General features: G+C 30.0%; 1 protein-coding gene across 1 annotated transcript; it reads left to right on the forward strand.

The window, feature by feature from the left end:
* The first annotated feature begins 6,306 nt into the window (after positions 1-6,306).
* On the forward strand, positions 6,307-7,237 carry LOC102604349 (uncharacterized). Its single transcript, XM_006341261.2, has one exon. The coding sequence runs from the start codon at positions 6,330-6,332 to the stop codon at positions 7,158-7,160; it is 831 nt and encodes a 276-aa protein (XP_006341323.1). The 5' UTR covers positions 6,307-6,329; the 3' UTR covers positions 7,161-7,237.
* Positions 7,238-17,019: the final 9,782 nt, after the last annotated feature.

The following is a 17,019-nucleotide window of genomic DNA, read 5'->3' on the forward strand; positions in this document are numbered from 1 at the left end:
TGTTCGGACTATTGGTTCAAAAACTTTGCGTTTTTTCAAGCGAAGCTAATTCAACTTGAATTGCATCTTTCCATTTTGGCCAATCATTTCTCTGTCTACATTCCTCAATAGATTTTGGTTCAAGATCCTCTTTTTGTTGCATTATTCTATAGCAACATTATAAGCAAAATTATTGTCAACAATTATATCATTTCGATTTCATATTTTTCTTCATGAAACATAGTTTATTGAGATTTCTTCATTATTTTCAGGCGTCTGAACCTCTTCCAAGGTTTCATCAATTATTATGTCTCCTTGCTCTTCTTGGGCAGGTTCTTTCATATTATGACCATCTTGATCGTTAGCTCCTTTTCTTTTTTGAAGATTTTTATATTTGGAACCAATTGATCTACCACGTTTTAAGCGTGATTTAGACTCATTTGTATTAATTAATTATCCTATCGGACGGCAATTCGAATTGAAGCATTAGCAGCTAGAATATGAGATTTTGTAACTCTTGATACGTTAGTGAATGCATGTGGTAGTTGATTTGTAATATTTTGCAAATGGATTACCTTTTGAACCTCTAGTTGACATTTATTTGTACGAGGATCTAAATGAGATAGTTTATTTTTTCAGTTGCTTATTTTCTCCCCCTAATGTTGTGTATACCGATTCATCGAAATAGCAATCAACAAATCTTGCCGTAAATAAATCTCCAGTCATAGGTTTCAAATATTTTATAATAGAAGGAAATTCATACCCAATATATATACCCAACCTTCTTTGGGGAACCATCTTTGTACGTTGTGGAGGAGTAATTGAAACATATACCACACATTCAAATATTTTTAGATGGAAAATGTTTGGCTCTTGATCAAAAGCCAATTGCAATTGGGAGACTTTATGATAACTTATGGGTCTGATCCGCACAAGACTTGTTGCATGTAAAATAACATGGCCCCATAATGAAATGAGAAGCTTTGTTTTCATAAGCATTGGTCTAGCAATTACTTGGATCATTTGATTTAGGAAACATTTGATTTATTATGGCATGTGTTTCAATCATGCTAATACTTGTGTAGTATAAATCAGATGAAAGAGCGGGTAACTTTCAAGTATAAATTTCTTACCCGACATCATTGTAGTAATATAAAGATATTCATTCTTTTCATCACTTGTAGTCTCAATATGATAGTTATTTTGACTAATGTCTTTGAAACTTAATAATTTTCTTTGAGACTTACTACAATATAATGCTTCATTGATTATCAAATTTGTTCCTCCGATAAGTACTAAATTTGCTTTTTTGGAGCCTTCAATCAATCTTGTACTACAAGATATTGTTTTAACATTAGCTTCTTCATAATTAAATAAGAAAACTATTTTTTATCTCTTAAAATAGTGTGTGTGTGTGTTGTGGCACTATCTATAAGGCATATATCATCATAGTTGATTTTTTAGATCCAACTGATGACTGGGGAATTTCGATACAATATAAGAATGTGAAAAACTAAAAACATAAGAAACTTTATACTAAAAATGCATAAATTAGTAAAACATAATACCTTAAGAAAAACAGTTAAGAAGAACAACGTAGTTGCAAACATAATAGAAAAACAACAATTATTCTTATAATTTTATCATCAATTAGATGATCAGTTCTCCAATCAATATTCTCATAAAAATCTCCAACTTTCAAATGAGTAATATTTGGGAGGCCTTCAAAGTCATCATCTTGATATGCAAGATTTGCCTCAACATTATGATATTTATTTGAGGGGGTTGCTTCATCCTCATCATTTTGAAAAGTCAAGTGTGCCTCCACATTATTATCTTTTCTTTTGAGAGGGGCTTGATAAAGTTTTACAAAATGATCAGGCGTACGACATTCACGTGCCCAATGACCTTTCATACCATATCGGCGACAAATATTAATTCTACCTCGAGAAGGATTATTTTGAGAAACTTTGTTATTCTCATGTTTTTTTTTTTGTTTTTTTTTTTAAAAAAAAAATTAAATTTGGACTCAGGGTCCATTTATTAAACAACCCAAAAGGGCCAATATTTACATAAACAAGTTATTCTCATGTTTATTTCCATCATAATGATGATAATTATTTCGTTCTCTACCACGTCCTCGTCTACGTCCATGATCATGACCACGACCATGGCCACGATCACGATAATAATTTTGTCTTGATTCAAATTGGTTATGTATTGCTACAACATTCGCTTTAGGAAATGGAGCAGAACCAGTAGGACAGACTTCATGATTTTCATCAATAAAGCATTATTTTGCTCAGCCACAAGTAGACATGTAATTAATTCAAAATATTTCTTAAATCATTTTTCACCATATTGTTATTGTAACAACACATTTGAAGCGTGAAAAGTGGAAAAAGTTTTCTCAAGTAAGTCATCATCAGTGATAGTTATCTCCACATAATTTTAATATGGAACTTACTTTATGAATAACAGAATTATACTCAGTTACAGTTTTAAAATCTTGAAATCGAAGGTGTATCCATTCATATCGAGCTTTTGATAACACCATAAGTTTTAGGTGGTCATATCGATCCTTCAAATTAATCCATAATTCAAGAGGGTCTTTCACAGTTAAATATTTAATTTTTAATCCCTCATGGAGATGATGTCGTAGAAAAATCATGGCCTTCGCTTTATTCTGACTTGATGCTTTATTTTCTTGTTTAATAGTGTCACCAAGAGCTTTAGCGTCAAGGTGGATTTCACATCAAGGACTCATGACAAATAATTCTTTCCGGTAATATCAAGTGCCACAAACTCAAGCTTTGATAAGCTTGACATGATGAACATTAAAAGAAAGAGATGAGTTAGAAATAATAAATTTAACTAAGACTAAATTTCTCAAGCAAATACATATAAATAGATTCTTAAGGTATGCTCATATAAAAATAAATTGGCACTATTATTTTCAGCATACAGATGCGTGCAGAAATATCATTAAAAGACCTCTTTGAAAGTGATATAAAGTATTGTTAATCAATTACTACAACGTGCTCATACTTATGAAGAAAAATTTGAAAAACACCAATTATTTTTGTAATTCGTTGGTGTTACTGTTTAAGTAATCATAGATCTTAAAAGTTTCACATTATTAATTGCCATGTAAAAAAAGAATTGCTTATAAAAAAAACCACAAAGAGAAACATATGAACTTGAGATACATAAATTAGCAATATATGTAGAAATTCATAAATAAAATCAGCAGTATAGAAATACATAAATAAATTCAGCAATATAAAAATACATAAATAAAATTTCTATTGCATGGTACATAAAAATTAGATATAATAATAGCATACATAAATGAAAATTTAAGAAGTATCGTAAGTTGTTCAAGAAAAAATTATGGTAACATTATTATTTTATACATTATTTAACTATAAGAATAGTTGGAAGAAAATTGTATACATACTAAAACTAATATAACCTAGTAAATAATAATAGAGTTAGATATATCAAATAAAGATCATCAGGTTAATTTAACTAAAAATTTTAATAAACAAAGAAGAATTAACATTTAACTAAAAATATATAAGGTATGTGTTTATTATATCTAAGATATTTGGAGAAAATTAGAGTTTCGTGCTGATAACGTGTTACAAAATATTAATAATAAATTAAATAAAAAGAGGGGAAAAGGAAAGATAGAAGAAAGGGAGAAAGTGAAGAATAGTAAAGAGTAATAAAATGAAGGAAGTAATAGTTTTCTTTACTATTTTTGGTGTGTCTATATTGTAGGGGTATTGCCCCTTTTATAGGAAAAAAAACTTCCTTCGAGAAGTGAGTCTTCTACAGTAATGGGCCATGGATATATATATATATATAATTAAAAAAAATGGAGAAGGGCCTAAAATGTCCTTCAAATATTTAAATTGGTACAAAATTATCCTCCATCCACCTATCGGCCCTAAAATATCACTGTTGTCCACCTTTCAGCTCAAAATTACCCTCGATGTTAATCCTTTGACTCATATTTGCCCTTATTTTTAATAGCACCCTTAAAGTAAAATTATTAAATATTTATTTTTATATTGCTTAATGTGATTGGTCCAAATTTAAACCCTTCTCAAATAAACAATAAAAATGATGTTTTAAAAAAATCATTTTTTCTATAAAACCACTTATGATTCATATTTTGACCCGATGCACTTGAAAATAATATTGAAAAAATAATTAATTTCATGATATCTTCCTATTGGCCTATTTTGAATCAACCTCAATTTATTATAACGTAATACAACTCATTAATGGGGATCCAACTAAAATCCATACTTACCCCGACTGATTGTCCATCTAAAAAAAATATTATTTTCATTAATATAAAATTTTCTCTCAATTATCCAAATGTTTTGTTCATTTTTTCATTTATTCCTTTTTTTAATCTCTTGTTTTTAATTAGGATATCCGGGACTCAAACTTGAAATGAACTAACATATTTATATTCTTTTAATTAGTATTATTGTCATGATGGGATGATGGTGGAGATAAGAGAAATGATTATTTTTATTCTTTTATTTTTAATTTTGGGTACACACAAAAAAGTATATAATATTTGTACATATTTGCTTAATTAAGTAATCTTTTATTGAATTGATTATTTCTATATGAATGCTTCGTTATTTACCTTCATTTTTCCTCTTTTGTTTGTCATAAATTTAAAATAAAATAAAATTGTGGACAAGATCCAAATAGAAAAAAGATAATGGAAGAGATAGGAAGTGAAGGGCGGGGGAGGGAGGAGTGTAGAGAGAGATGTCTAACCTTTTTATAATTTTAAATTTACTATGAAATTCAAAATCAAGTCAATCATGTGAACTTATATATTAATTAATTTCAAATTATTTTAACGGAAAAAGCCTAAAATGCCCTTAAACTATTAGATTTGATACAATATTACCCTCCATCCACTTAATGAGTATGATCCGTTAAACATAAGGCTATTTTTGAGCCGAAAGGTGGACGTCTAGGGTATTTTAGGGCCGATAGGTGGATGAAAGGTAATTTTATATCGATTCAAATACTTGAGGGGCATTTTACGCCCTTCTCCGTTTATTTATTTATAACATTCTAATATTTCTTGGCCATATATTTTGAGGCTTCTTAGTTATTAATTGTTCTAACATTTCTTGCCATATATTTTAAAGCTTCTTATTTATTAATTGTTCTAACATTTTATTGCCATATATTTTTAAGGCTTCTTAATTAGTTATTAATTGTTCTAATATTTCTTGCCATATATTTTAAGGCTCCTTGGTTATTAATTGTTCTAATATTTCTTGCCATATATTTTAAGGCTCCTTGGTTATTAATTGTTCTAATATTTCTTGCCATATATTTTAAGGCTCCTTGGTTATTAATTGTTCTAATATTTCTTGCCATATATTTTAAGGCTCCTTGGTTATTAATTGTTCTAATATTTCTTGCCATATATTTTAAGGCTCCTTGGTTATTAATTGTTCTAATATTTCTTGCCATATATTTTAAGGCTCCTTGGTTATTAATTGTTCTAATATTTCTTGCCATATATTTTAAGGCTCCTTGGTTATTAATTGTTCTAATATTTCTTGCCATATATTTTAAGGCTCCTTGGTTATTAATTGTTCTAATATTTCTTGCCATATATTTTAAGGCTCCTTGGTTATTAATTGTTCTAATATTTCTTGCCATATATTTTTAAGGCTCCTTTATACCAATCATATTACATCAAATCTGTTGACCAATTAAACAAAATCATATTACATGAAATAATAAAAAGTTTAAAAGAGAAGGAAATCTAATTTTTAAAAAACAACTTATATAATAGAGCTAAATGATGTAATACATGACAAAAGAACATGGCAAGAAAATCTTATGTATAAAAAATACTCCTAAAAAGTTAAAATTATAAAGAAGTTACCAAAAATATATATACTCCTTTTATTTAAAAAAGGACTCAATTTCCTTTTTAGTTCGTTTAAAAAAGAATGACTATTTTCCTTTTTTGATAATACTGTAACTTCAACTTTTCACGTGACATGTTTAAGATTATAAGATTAAAAAATATTTTGATACATTTTAATAACTTTAATTTAGAATCATATGATTAAAAAGTTTTTTTTTTTTTTAAACTCGATTCTAAATCAAACCGTGAGTATTTGACAACTTTCCAAGTTGATACTAAAAACTTCGTAAGTTCTAGAAGCACGTGTGGAATGGTGGGCCCTCTAGTCTCTTTTCCATCAAGGAAAGTACACTTGCACAACCTCTATAAATAAAACCCAGCAGCAGAGGAGAAGAAAACAAACAATTCTCTTTCCCTCAAAATGAACCGCAAAACAAATATGAAACAAGTCGGAGAAGATGAATATTTGTGCCTCAGTTTCAACAATTTTGGACTTTTATCGGATATCGCTGCAAAAATCTCCGATGAATTTCAGGCGGAGGAGAAAGATAGCTTGAACGGCGGCGAAGAAGATTTCGAATTCTCTTTAGTCTCTGAGAAACCGGATAACTCAATCGCGGAATTCATCTATGACGGTCAGACTAAATTCCAGCAGCCAATTTTCCCTCTTTTCAACTGCGATCTATTGCTAAGCGATTCGGATTTGAAGGATGTTGATAAATCAATTTTGATTCCGTTGAAGAAGTTGTTTCTAGAAAAAAGTGAATCATCGGCATCATCGGAGGCAGAGGAATTGGAGACGATACCTGCCGGGACTTACTGTATGTGGAAGCCGAAGATAAGTGAGCCATCACCAGGAAAATGCAAGAAGAGTAAATCAACAGGATTTGTATCGAAGCGATGGCCAAGGATCCGAGATCTGTTACGGAGGAGTAATAGTGAAGGGAAGGAAGAGGACAGTTTTGTATTTCTCAAACCAAAAAAGACAATAGAAAACGAATCAGCAAAAACAAAAAATTCCAGTGAGGTGGTGAAGACGGCCGGAAAATTTAAGCAGACGAAAACTAGCACTAGCGGAGGAGAAAAGGTTTTACCGCCGCCGCCGCCGGCGTCTCAGCAGGCAGTGTATTATGTACGAAATAGAGCGGATAAAGAAGCTGATAAGAATAAGAGAAAATCATATTTACCTTATAGGAAAGAGCTTATAGGATTTTTTGCTATTGGTTTGAGTAGAAGTTATCGTCCATTCTAACAACATGCAAATGCTTTTAGCATAGATTGTTAGAGTTTTTTTTTTTCCATTAAAAAGATTTTGACAACTCCTCTCTATCAAAATGTTGGATTATGAGATTCAGTTTTTTTAAAACTATAATTTGGGAAATTTAAGTATTCTGAAAATTATATTAATATATATTTTTTTAAATATTACTTTTTATGTCTCAATTTATGTGACACATTTCGTTTTTCTAAGTCAATGACTGAGAATTTGCTCTCAAAATCTTCAAATTTTTTAATTTATATATTTGTGAACTAGCCAGATGGGGGGAGGGATAAAACACTCCATAACAAAGACGACTATGTACCCAAGGAGCCTTGAACCCGAAACCTCTTGGTTAAAGATGAAAGAGTATTTATCAATCCACCACAATTCTTGGTAGTAAAACAGATGGAGTATACGTTACTCTCTCCCCGTTGCTTTTTTACTTGTTACTTGCACTTAGGGATGGCAATGGGGCGGGGCGGGATGGGTTTAAGGCTATGTGGGGCGGGACGGGTTTAAGGTTGTGCGGGGCGGGTTGAAGTGGGCTTTTAAAAAAAATTAATACGGGATGGGTTGCAGGTATATGTGATTTCATGGTAAAATTGGCATAGCATGACATGTTATAGTTAAAATTGGCAATAAATAGCACCCTTATAATCTTTTAGCAAAACAAAGATTTTTGAAAATCTATTTGGCATTTATTAGCCATATTTTCTTTTACTCGAAAGAGTTTTTTTTCTTTCTAAAAAGTTATTTTATTCCCTAATTTTCTCCAAACTTTTCTCAAGACATGTTTTTTCTTTCACCGATCCTTTATTTATTGAAAAGTAAAAATTTTATTCTTTCTTCTTCTCTTTTCTTAGTTTAAACAATTCTTTGTTAATAATGATTCTTTCAACATTTTTTTTTTACCTTTTATTTTTTATCTTTTTACAATTCTTCATGCATGCATATACTCTGTATTTGCTTAAATTTTCTCTTCCATATTTACGTTCATCCAATGTATGATAATATACTAAATCGTTTCTTTTCATTGTTCTTGATTATATTTGTTCTATCATATATATATTGAATCTGTCATTGCCAAACTATATGAATTTTTTTATTGTGAAATTGAAGATTTCAATTTAGTTGGGGAAAATTGAGATTATAATGTGTTATTTTTTTTATATTTATTTTCATGGGTAAAAGGGATCTCATGAGTTTTTTTGGAAAAATAAATCTTAATTTTATATTTTTTTTTGGGTGGTATAAGTACAAAATAGTGTGTAACTTGAATGCAAAATCTGTTTATAGAATTTTATTTACTGCAATTCTATACATTTTTTACAAGAGAAAGTATTTGAAGATGCTTCATTAGTAATGCCATTTGGTTTGAATTAGTAAAAATATAACACATATAATAATTGTATACATGATTGTGTATACATTGGTATAAAGTCATTCAATTTAATGTATACAACTATTAATTAAATCAATACACGAATTAGTCATATTTAATGTATACATAAATGTGTATACATTGCAGCAGAAACCATACGTTTAATTGTATACATAAATTAATTGAATGAATACACAATATTTTTATGTATACATAAATTTATAATGTATTCATAAATATTCTTTGAGTCAAACATTATGAATACATACTGAACTGACTGAATACATTAGCCTAATAAACTCGTTACATAAGTATATACATCATTTATTTTAGAGAATGCATAGTGTATACATAATTGTTTTTTTTAATTGATAATTTCTTGACGTATTTAAACTTTTCACCTTAAATTGAAACACCATTCGAATAGCATAATTATTTTTATCATAGATATTAGAGAGAGAAATTTCTTGTAAACTTGACATTCTGTTAGTATAGTTTTAGTAACACACTCAATAATATTGCATTCATTAAAATACAGTCTCTCGGACAATCATATGATTGTAACCAATAAAATATAAAGTGTTTGTGTTGTTGACACCAATAGCAATCAAATTGGTATTGACAATTCCATCTTCAACTTTAGCACATACATGATGGCTAGTATTTGAAAGTTTCCTATTCTTTCTTCGATTGTATGTATACTTGCAATTCTATATTGTTTCGTTTCAACATCGATATTGAAAAGTCATCGATTTTATAATGAAATTCAAAAGAATTAATAGAAGTATCAACATATAGAGGATTTGAAATCAATATCCGTATTGATAACCACCGCTTCTATGGAACAATCTACAAAATTATTATTACTATCCCATTCTCCATTATAATGAATCAAAACAATCAAAGGTATCATTTATATCTTGAGGCTCTTATTTGCTCTACATTTTTTTTTTAAAGATATACTAATAATGGAGTTGGGTTTGGAAATTTTAGGAAACTGGAATGCTAACTTCCTTAGTTATAGGACTTAAAATCACAAAACAATCCCCACGTCTTCTATTTATTGCCAATTGGTTGCACGATGGTAAAATGTAAATCTATAAAATACAGTTAATTTACTTTTGGGCTAATACATGCTATTATTTTTTTTGGACTATTAATTGCTAAATAAAATTGGGTTATAAATTGCTAATTCAATGTAGAAGTTGTGCCTTTGTGTCAATTCCTCGATTTTATGTGGGTTCAAATTTAATTTTAAGTTTTTCCATGTTATAAGAGTGATAAAGCATTATTTATTAAGATAATTTCTGTAAATCTACTAAAATATTCAAGATAGTAAATGCAAATGGTTCAATAAAAAATAATACATTTTCTTACATGTTTTCCAATTGACCTCTAAAAAATAATTTTTTAATTCACTATCCTATTAAATTAATACAACTTGATGAAAAAAGAATTTTTTTTATGAATTTTATTTTTAGTATCAAACTTAACTAGAAAAACAAAATATTTAAAAAGTTATGCGGGACGGGTTGAAAATGAAAAAAGTTATTATGCGGGGCGGATTAAAAATTTTGCGGGTTAAGCTCAACCCGCCCCACTCCCACCCCACACCGCCCCATTGCCATCCCTACAGTTGCACTAATATTTTAACATAAATTTTTCATTTTATTGATATGAATTTTTTTTATAATTTTAGTATTTTGTCTAGTTTTTGACTATCTAATTTTTTATTTTAAAATATTTTATTAATATAATCTAATTTAGTTTTGAAAGTTAGTCAAATTAATTTACTTAAATTGCAAAATATGCCATATAAATTAAAATGAAGAAAATAAATAGAACAATTAATAAAGAGCCTTAAAATATATGGCAAAAAATATATATCTTTTAATTTTAAAAAATGGCTAGAAATATTAGAACTGTTAATAACTAAGGAACCTAAAATATATAGTAAGAAGTATTCGGAGAAATAAGAAATTAAGGAATGCTAAAATGTATTGTAAGAGAAATAGAAAAATTATATGGTAAGAGTATTAGAAAACTTAATAATTAAGTAGTCCTAAAATATATGGTAAGAAGTATTTAAGAAAATTAATAATTAAGTAGTCCTAAAATATATGATAAGAAGTATTGAGAAAATTAATAACTAAATAGTCCTAAAACATATGGTAAGAAGTTTTAAAAGAACTTAATACAGTAAAACTTCTCTAAATTAATAGAGGCGGGATCATGAAATATTATTATTTTGTAGAGCTATTATTTAATCGATAAATTAATATTTATTAATTTAAAGAGTGTTCGACACCGAAAAAATTGTCCAAAGATGGAATCTCAAAAAATTTGAAAGAACCAATTTGTGAAAACGTCATTCATGAACTTGAGTTCATGATTAATGATCTCAGTTTCCGCAATAAAATGGACGTTAATAACCTATTGGATAGGTGAAAATGATACATGTTCAGAGGTCAGGAGCTTAGAACAAATTGTGGATATATATCATTGGAAACACTACGTTGATGATAAAGTTGAAGATGATACAATACATTAGGAACCAGTTACGCGTAAGGAAACGTTTGCATCTAGAACTCTTCAAAAAAAATTGGTGCAATTAGAAAAGACAACACCGTAACTTTTGGATGCAATAAGAAAAGTTAGAGATGAACTTCAACTAGATTTAAATTTTAACAAAAAACAGAACATAATAGAATCATATTTCACTAATTTTTCTTAGATATATTTGTACTTTTAAAGAATTATTAATTTATAATATTAATGGACCATATATTTATATAGGGGTCTTCTGAAAATATATTATCTTATTATCTTATCGAAATGAGCGATTTTTTCCATTGGCTCAAGTCGAGACCAGAGGAAATTATTATCTTAGGGAGATTATTAATTAATCGAGTATTAATTTAATGAGGTTTTACTGTAATTAAGAAGTCCTAAAATAGATTATAAGAAGTATTAGGAGAATTAATAGTTACGAAATTAAGTAGTGTTGAAACATATGGTAAAAAGAATAGAAAAATACTTCATTTGTTCTTTTTTACCTGTTATCTTTACTAAAAATAGATGCTTTTTAATACTTGTCATTTCACAAAATCAATGCATAAATGACTCTATTATTCCTACTTTACTCTTGAAAGTTATTAGTCTAGAAAATATACATTTGACCAACACAGAAAAATTAAGTAAATGATTCATGTATGTTGGTCAAATTAATTCATCAAAATAATTTAATTTATGTTCATTGATTGAAACTTGACTTTAAGAAAATACTAAATAAGGGTATTTTGATAAATATAAGACGTAGGCTGATGAGAGAAACCTAAATGACCGGAATGCCCTCCACAACCTATAGGTCTAGCTAAAAGATGAACCATGTGAAGTATGTATCAAACTAGAAGAACTATGCCCAATATAATTAACTTCATACACTGGTATCGCAACATGAATGAGTCGGTTAGACTAAGAGTGATAACCTCTCCTTGAGTAACCTCAACTCTTAGGAGGAGCACTACCCAAATCATCTGAATGATGGGCCCTCTTGCCCTCATGCTACTCAAATCCCTCACGTCGAATCATCTCCAACTCTTTCGCAACATTTACGACTTTTCGAAATGGAACACCAGAAGCGGTGATTTGAGAAACTCCTATACAAATCGAAATAATCAAACTCTTAACAAACTTCTCACTTTCTCAGTCTCAGTGGGCAAACCTTCTCACTCTCAGTCTCAGTGGAAAGTATCATCAAAGCGTGCCTAGCCGAGGCATAAAATATAACCTCATACTCTGTCACTGACATACCATCTTGCTGCAAACTCTCGAACTCGACCCTTTTGTTCTCCCTCTTAAATATTTTATAATTAAAAATTAAACAGTCAAAAGTTATATAAAAAAATAGATATTATAATTTTTTTCATATCAATATACATGATAAAAGAATATATCTTAAAATATTAGTATAAGTAAAAAACAACTAGAAGAGGGTAACTTATACTCCCTCCGTTTCAAAAAGATTGATCTGGTTTGACTTGACACAAAGTTTAAGAAATTAAAGAAGACTTTTGAATCTTATGGTCCTAAATTAAAGTTATGTCAAATGTACAAAATTGCCCTTAATCTTGTGGTCTTAAACATGCCACGTGGAAAGCAAAAAGTAAAATGTTACCAAAAAAGGAAAGAGGTCATTTTTTTGAAACTGAACTAAAAAGGAAAGGAGATCATTCTTTGTGAAACGGAGGGAGTAATATTTTTTAAATATATAAATTTAATTTCAAGAATAACTTAAACTTTTCATATCCTAATTTATAGTCAAAGCTTTTTTTTTTTTTTTAAATGAATCTAAAAATCCAACATTTTGATAGAGAGAGGGAGTTGTCAAAATCTTTTTAATTTCAGAATTGGAAAAACAAAACATCCATTTTGAAATGGTTGGTGATAAAATCCTATACTAGAACAAAAAAAAAAAAAACTCTAACAATCTATGCTAGACTAGAAGCATTTGCATGTTAGAATGGCCGATAATTTCTACTCAAATCAATAGCAAAAAATCCTACAAGCTCTTTCCTATAAGGTAAATATGATTTTCTCTTATTCTTATCAGCTTCTTTATCCGCTCTATTTCGTACATAATACAATGCTTGCTGAGAAGCAGCCGCCGCCGGTAAACCTTTCTCTCCTCCGCTGGTTTTCGTCTGCTTCAATTTTCCGGCCGTCTTCACCACCTCACTGGAATTTTTTGATTTTGCTTTTCTTAAGAGAAATACAAAACTGTCCTCTTCCTTGCCTTCACTATTACTCCGCCGTAACATATGTCGGATCCTCGGCCATCGCTTCGATACAAATCCTGTAGATTTACTCTTCTTGCATTTTCCTGGTGATGGCTCGCTTATCTTCGGCTTCCACATACAGTAAGTCCCGGCAGGTATCGTCTCCAATTCCTCTGCCTCCGATGATGCCGATGATTCACTTTTTTCTAGAAACAACTTCTTCAACGGAATCAAAATTGATTTATCAACATCCTTCAAATCCGAATCGCTTAGCAATAGATCGCGGTTGAAAAGAGGGAAAATTGGCTGCTGGAATTTAGTCTGACCGTCATAGATGAATTCCGCGATTGAGTTATCCGGTTTCTCAGAGACTAAAGAGAATTCGAAATCTTCTTCGCCGCCGTTCAAGCTATCTTTCTCCTCCGCCTGAAATTCATCGGAGATTTTTGCAGCGATATCTGATAAAAGTCCAAAATTGTTGAAACTGAGGCACAAATATTCATCTTCTCCGACTTGTTTCATTTTGAGTGAAAGAGAATTGTTTGTGTTTTCTTCTGCTGTACTGCTGGGTTTTATTTATAGGGGTTGTGCAAGTGTACTTTCCTTGATGGAAAAGAGACTGGAATTACACATGTGCTTCTAGAATTTCTGGAGTTTTTAGTATCAACTTGGAAAGTTATTAAATATATTTCTTTCTAAGTTCTTTTGTAGTTACCTTTTTTTTATTTTTATATATAATTTACTTGCCATGTTCTTTTGTCATGTATTACATCAACCCTTTTTTGTTTATTAGATTTCCTTCTCTTTTAAACTTTTTTTTTATTTCATGTAATATGATTTTGTATAATTGATCACCATTTTTTATGTAATATGATTGGTATAAAGGAGTCTTAAAATATATAATAAAAGAAAAATATATGGCAAGAAATATTAGAACAATTAATAACTAAGAAGCTTTAAAATATATGACAAGAAATATTAGAACAATTAATCACTAAGAAGCCTTAAAATATATGACAAGAAATATTAGAACAATTAATAACTAAGGAACCATAAAATATATGGCAAGGAATATTGGAATAATTAATAATTAAGGAGCTTTAAAATATATGGCAAGAAATATTAGAACAATTTATAACTAAGGAGTCTTAAAATATATGGCTGGAAATATTAGAACAATTAATAACTAAGGAGCCTTAAAATATATGGTAAGACGTATTAAGAGAAATAAGAAAATAAGGAATGCTAAAATATATGGTAAGAGTATTAAAAAACTTAATAATTAAGTAGACTTAAAATATATGGTAAGAACTATTTAAGAAAAATAATAACTAAATAGTCCTAAAACATATGGTAAGATGTTTTAAGAGAACTAATAATTAAGGAGTTCTAAAATATATGGTTAGAAGTTTTGAGAGAACTAATAATTAAGGAGTCTTAAAATAGATGGTAAGAAGTACTCCCTCTATTCACTTTTACTTGTCACTTATTCTTAAAATAGATTTTCATTTTTACTTGCCACTTTAATTTTGAGATATCAAGAAAAGACAATAATTTTTTCATGTTTTACCCTCAACATTAAATACTTAATTTTCAAATCATTTTTCATGACATCACTCAATAGGGATAGTTTGGTAAAATACCTATATAAATAATTATTTTCTTAATTGACGTGTCAAGTCAAAATGTGACAAGTAAAATTGAATGAAGGGAGTATTGGGAGAATTAATAGTTAAGGAATTAAGAAGTGTTAAAATATATGGTAAAAAGAATAGAAAAATGCTTTCTCCGTCCCTATTTACATGTCGTCTTTACTAAAAATAGATAATCTTTAATATTTATCATGTTACAAAATCAATGCATAATGGACTCTATTCTTCCTATTTTACCCTTGAAAGTTATTAGCCTAGAAAATATACATTTAACCAACATGGAAAAACTAAGTAAATAATTCATGTCTATTGGTCAAATTAATTAATTACTCAAAATAAATTGATTCATGTTCATTAATTGAAAACTTGACTTTAAGAAAATACTAAATAAGGGTACAATGGTAAATACGAGACGTATGCTGATGAGTGGAACTTGAATGACCATAATTCCCTCTATGACCTACAGGTCTAGAAGATGAAACATGTGAAGTATGTATCAAACTAGAAGAACTATGCCCAATATAATCAGCCTCAGCAACTGGTATTGTAGCATGAATCGGTCTGTTAGACTAAGAGTGACAACCTCTCCCTGAGTAACCTCGACTCTTAGGAGAAGCACTACCCAAATGACCTGAATGATGGGCCCTCTTGCCCTCACGCTGCTCAAATCCCTCACATCGAATCATTTCCAACATTTTGGCAGCATTTACCACTTTCTGAAATGAAACACGAGAAGCGGTAACCTGAAAAACTCCCATATGAATCAAAATAATCAGACCCTTAACAAACCCTCTCACTCTCTCAGTATCGGTGGGAAGTATCATCAAAGTGTGCCTAGCCAAGGTATGAAATTTAACCTCATACTCTGCGATTGACATACCATCTTGCTGCAAACTCTCGAACTCGACCCTCTTGCCCTCCTCTCATCGCGTGGAAGAAACTTATCTAGAAATATGATAGTGGAGGTGACAGACATAGACAATGTTCCCACCTGAGCCATCCCTCATAAGAGTCCTAGCATATGAGCCAAGGTATCTTAAAGCACTAAGGTGGTAATAATGAGCCTGAGTTAGTCTATATCCCTCAACATGATCTTGCACATCCAAATTTTGGAAGAGCTATTTGCCACAATATTTGCCATTTCGAGCTTTCTTCTATAGGTTTCTATTTTCTGAGGACCTTTAAACAATTCCATAAGGGCAATATACGCAGATTTGTTTCTTTTCTTCATATCAATTGATCTTCCAAAAGAATTTCGTGAGTTAACTAATCTAATATTCCAGAATAAGAGTTTGTCTATCACTTACTCATTGATGGTTTTGCTATACTAATCCTTGTGCTTATGCCCTTACCAACAACTTTGTATCTCTTTCCACCCATTAACAATTCTTTTGTATGCCTTGGTGATAGATCTCTTTATTTACTTATCTTATTGATATTTTTAGTTATGTCCTCTTCTTCCTTCTCCTCCTTTTTTCTCCCTCTATATTTGGCCCCTACATTTTCTCTTACTGTTCTTGGTCATTTTCCCTACTGATGAATTTCCCTTGATTGTTGTATGATGAACCTCCCCCCTCCATAACGCTTGTCTTTGTATTTAATTGGTCAGATGACTTTTCTTCTTCTTTCTCTCCTACCTTCGTATTCCTTAATTTGTTGTCCATCTCCACCTCCACCTCATGTTGACTATCTTTCTCAATTTCAATGGCTTGTATTTTATCACTTAGCTTTTCCATCTTGTTGTCTTCTTCATTACTGATTTCTCTTAATTCTGATACTTTTCCCCTTTGTTCTTTTTTGCTGGTACTTTCCCCTATTTCCTTGTTTCTTAATGAATTATTCACTGATATATCCCTTTCCGTGCTTGGTTTGCCGAAATTCTCTTCTACCTAGTCTTTGGTTGCCACCACAACTTTTTCCTTTGTGCTTTTCCCAGCCTTTGGCATTGCTATGGTCATCATATTTTCTTGTTGTTGACTTGGTTCTTTTGTCCCTTCTTCCTCATTAAGTGCATCAAACTTGTTCCCAGTAATCAACAA

Source organism: Solanum tuberosum, unplaced genomic scaffold, assembly GCF_000226075.1.
Source record: "Solanum tuberosum cultivar DM 1-3 516 R44 unplaced genomic scaffold, SolTub_3.0 scf00024, whole genome shotgun sequence".
Classification (NCBI taxonomy): Eukaryota; Viridiplantae; Streptophyta; class Magnoliopsida; order Solanales; family Solanaceae; genus Solanum; species Solanum tuberosum.

What these genes read in the sequence shown, in the direction of transcription:
- LOC102604349 (XM_006341261.2), top strand. Translation starts at nt 6,330, where the DNA reads ATGAACCGCAAAACAAATATGAAACAAGTCGGAGAAGATGAATATTTG.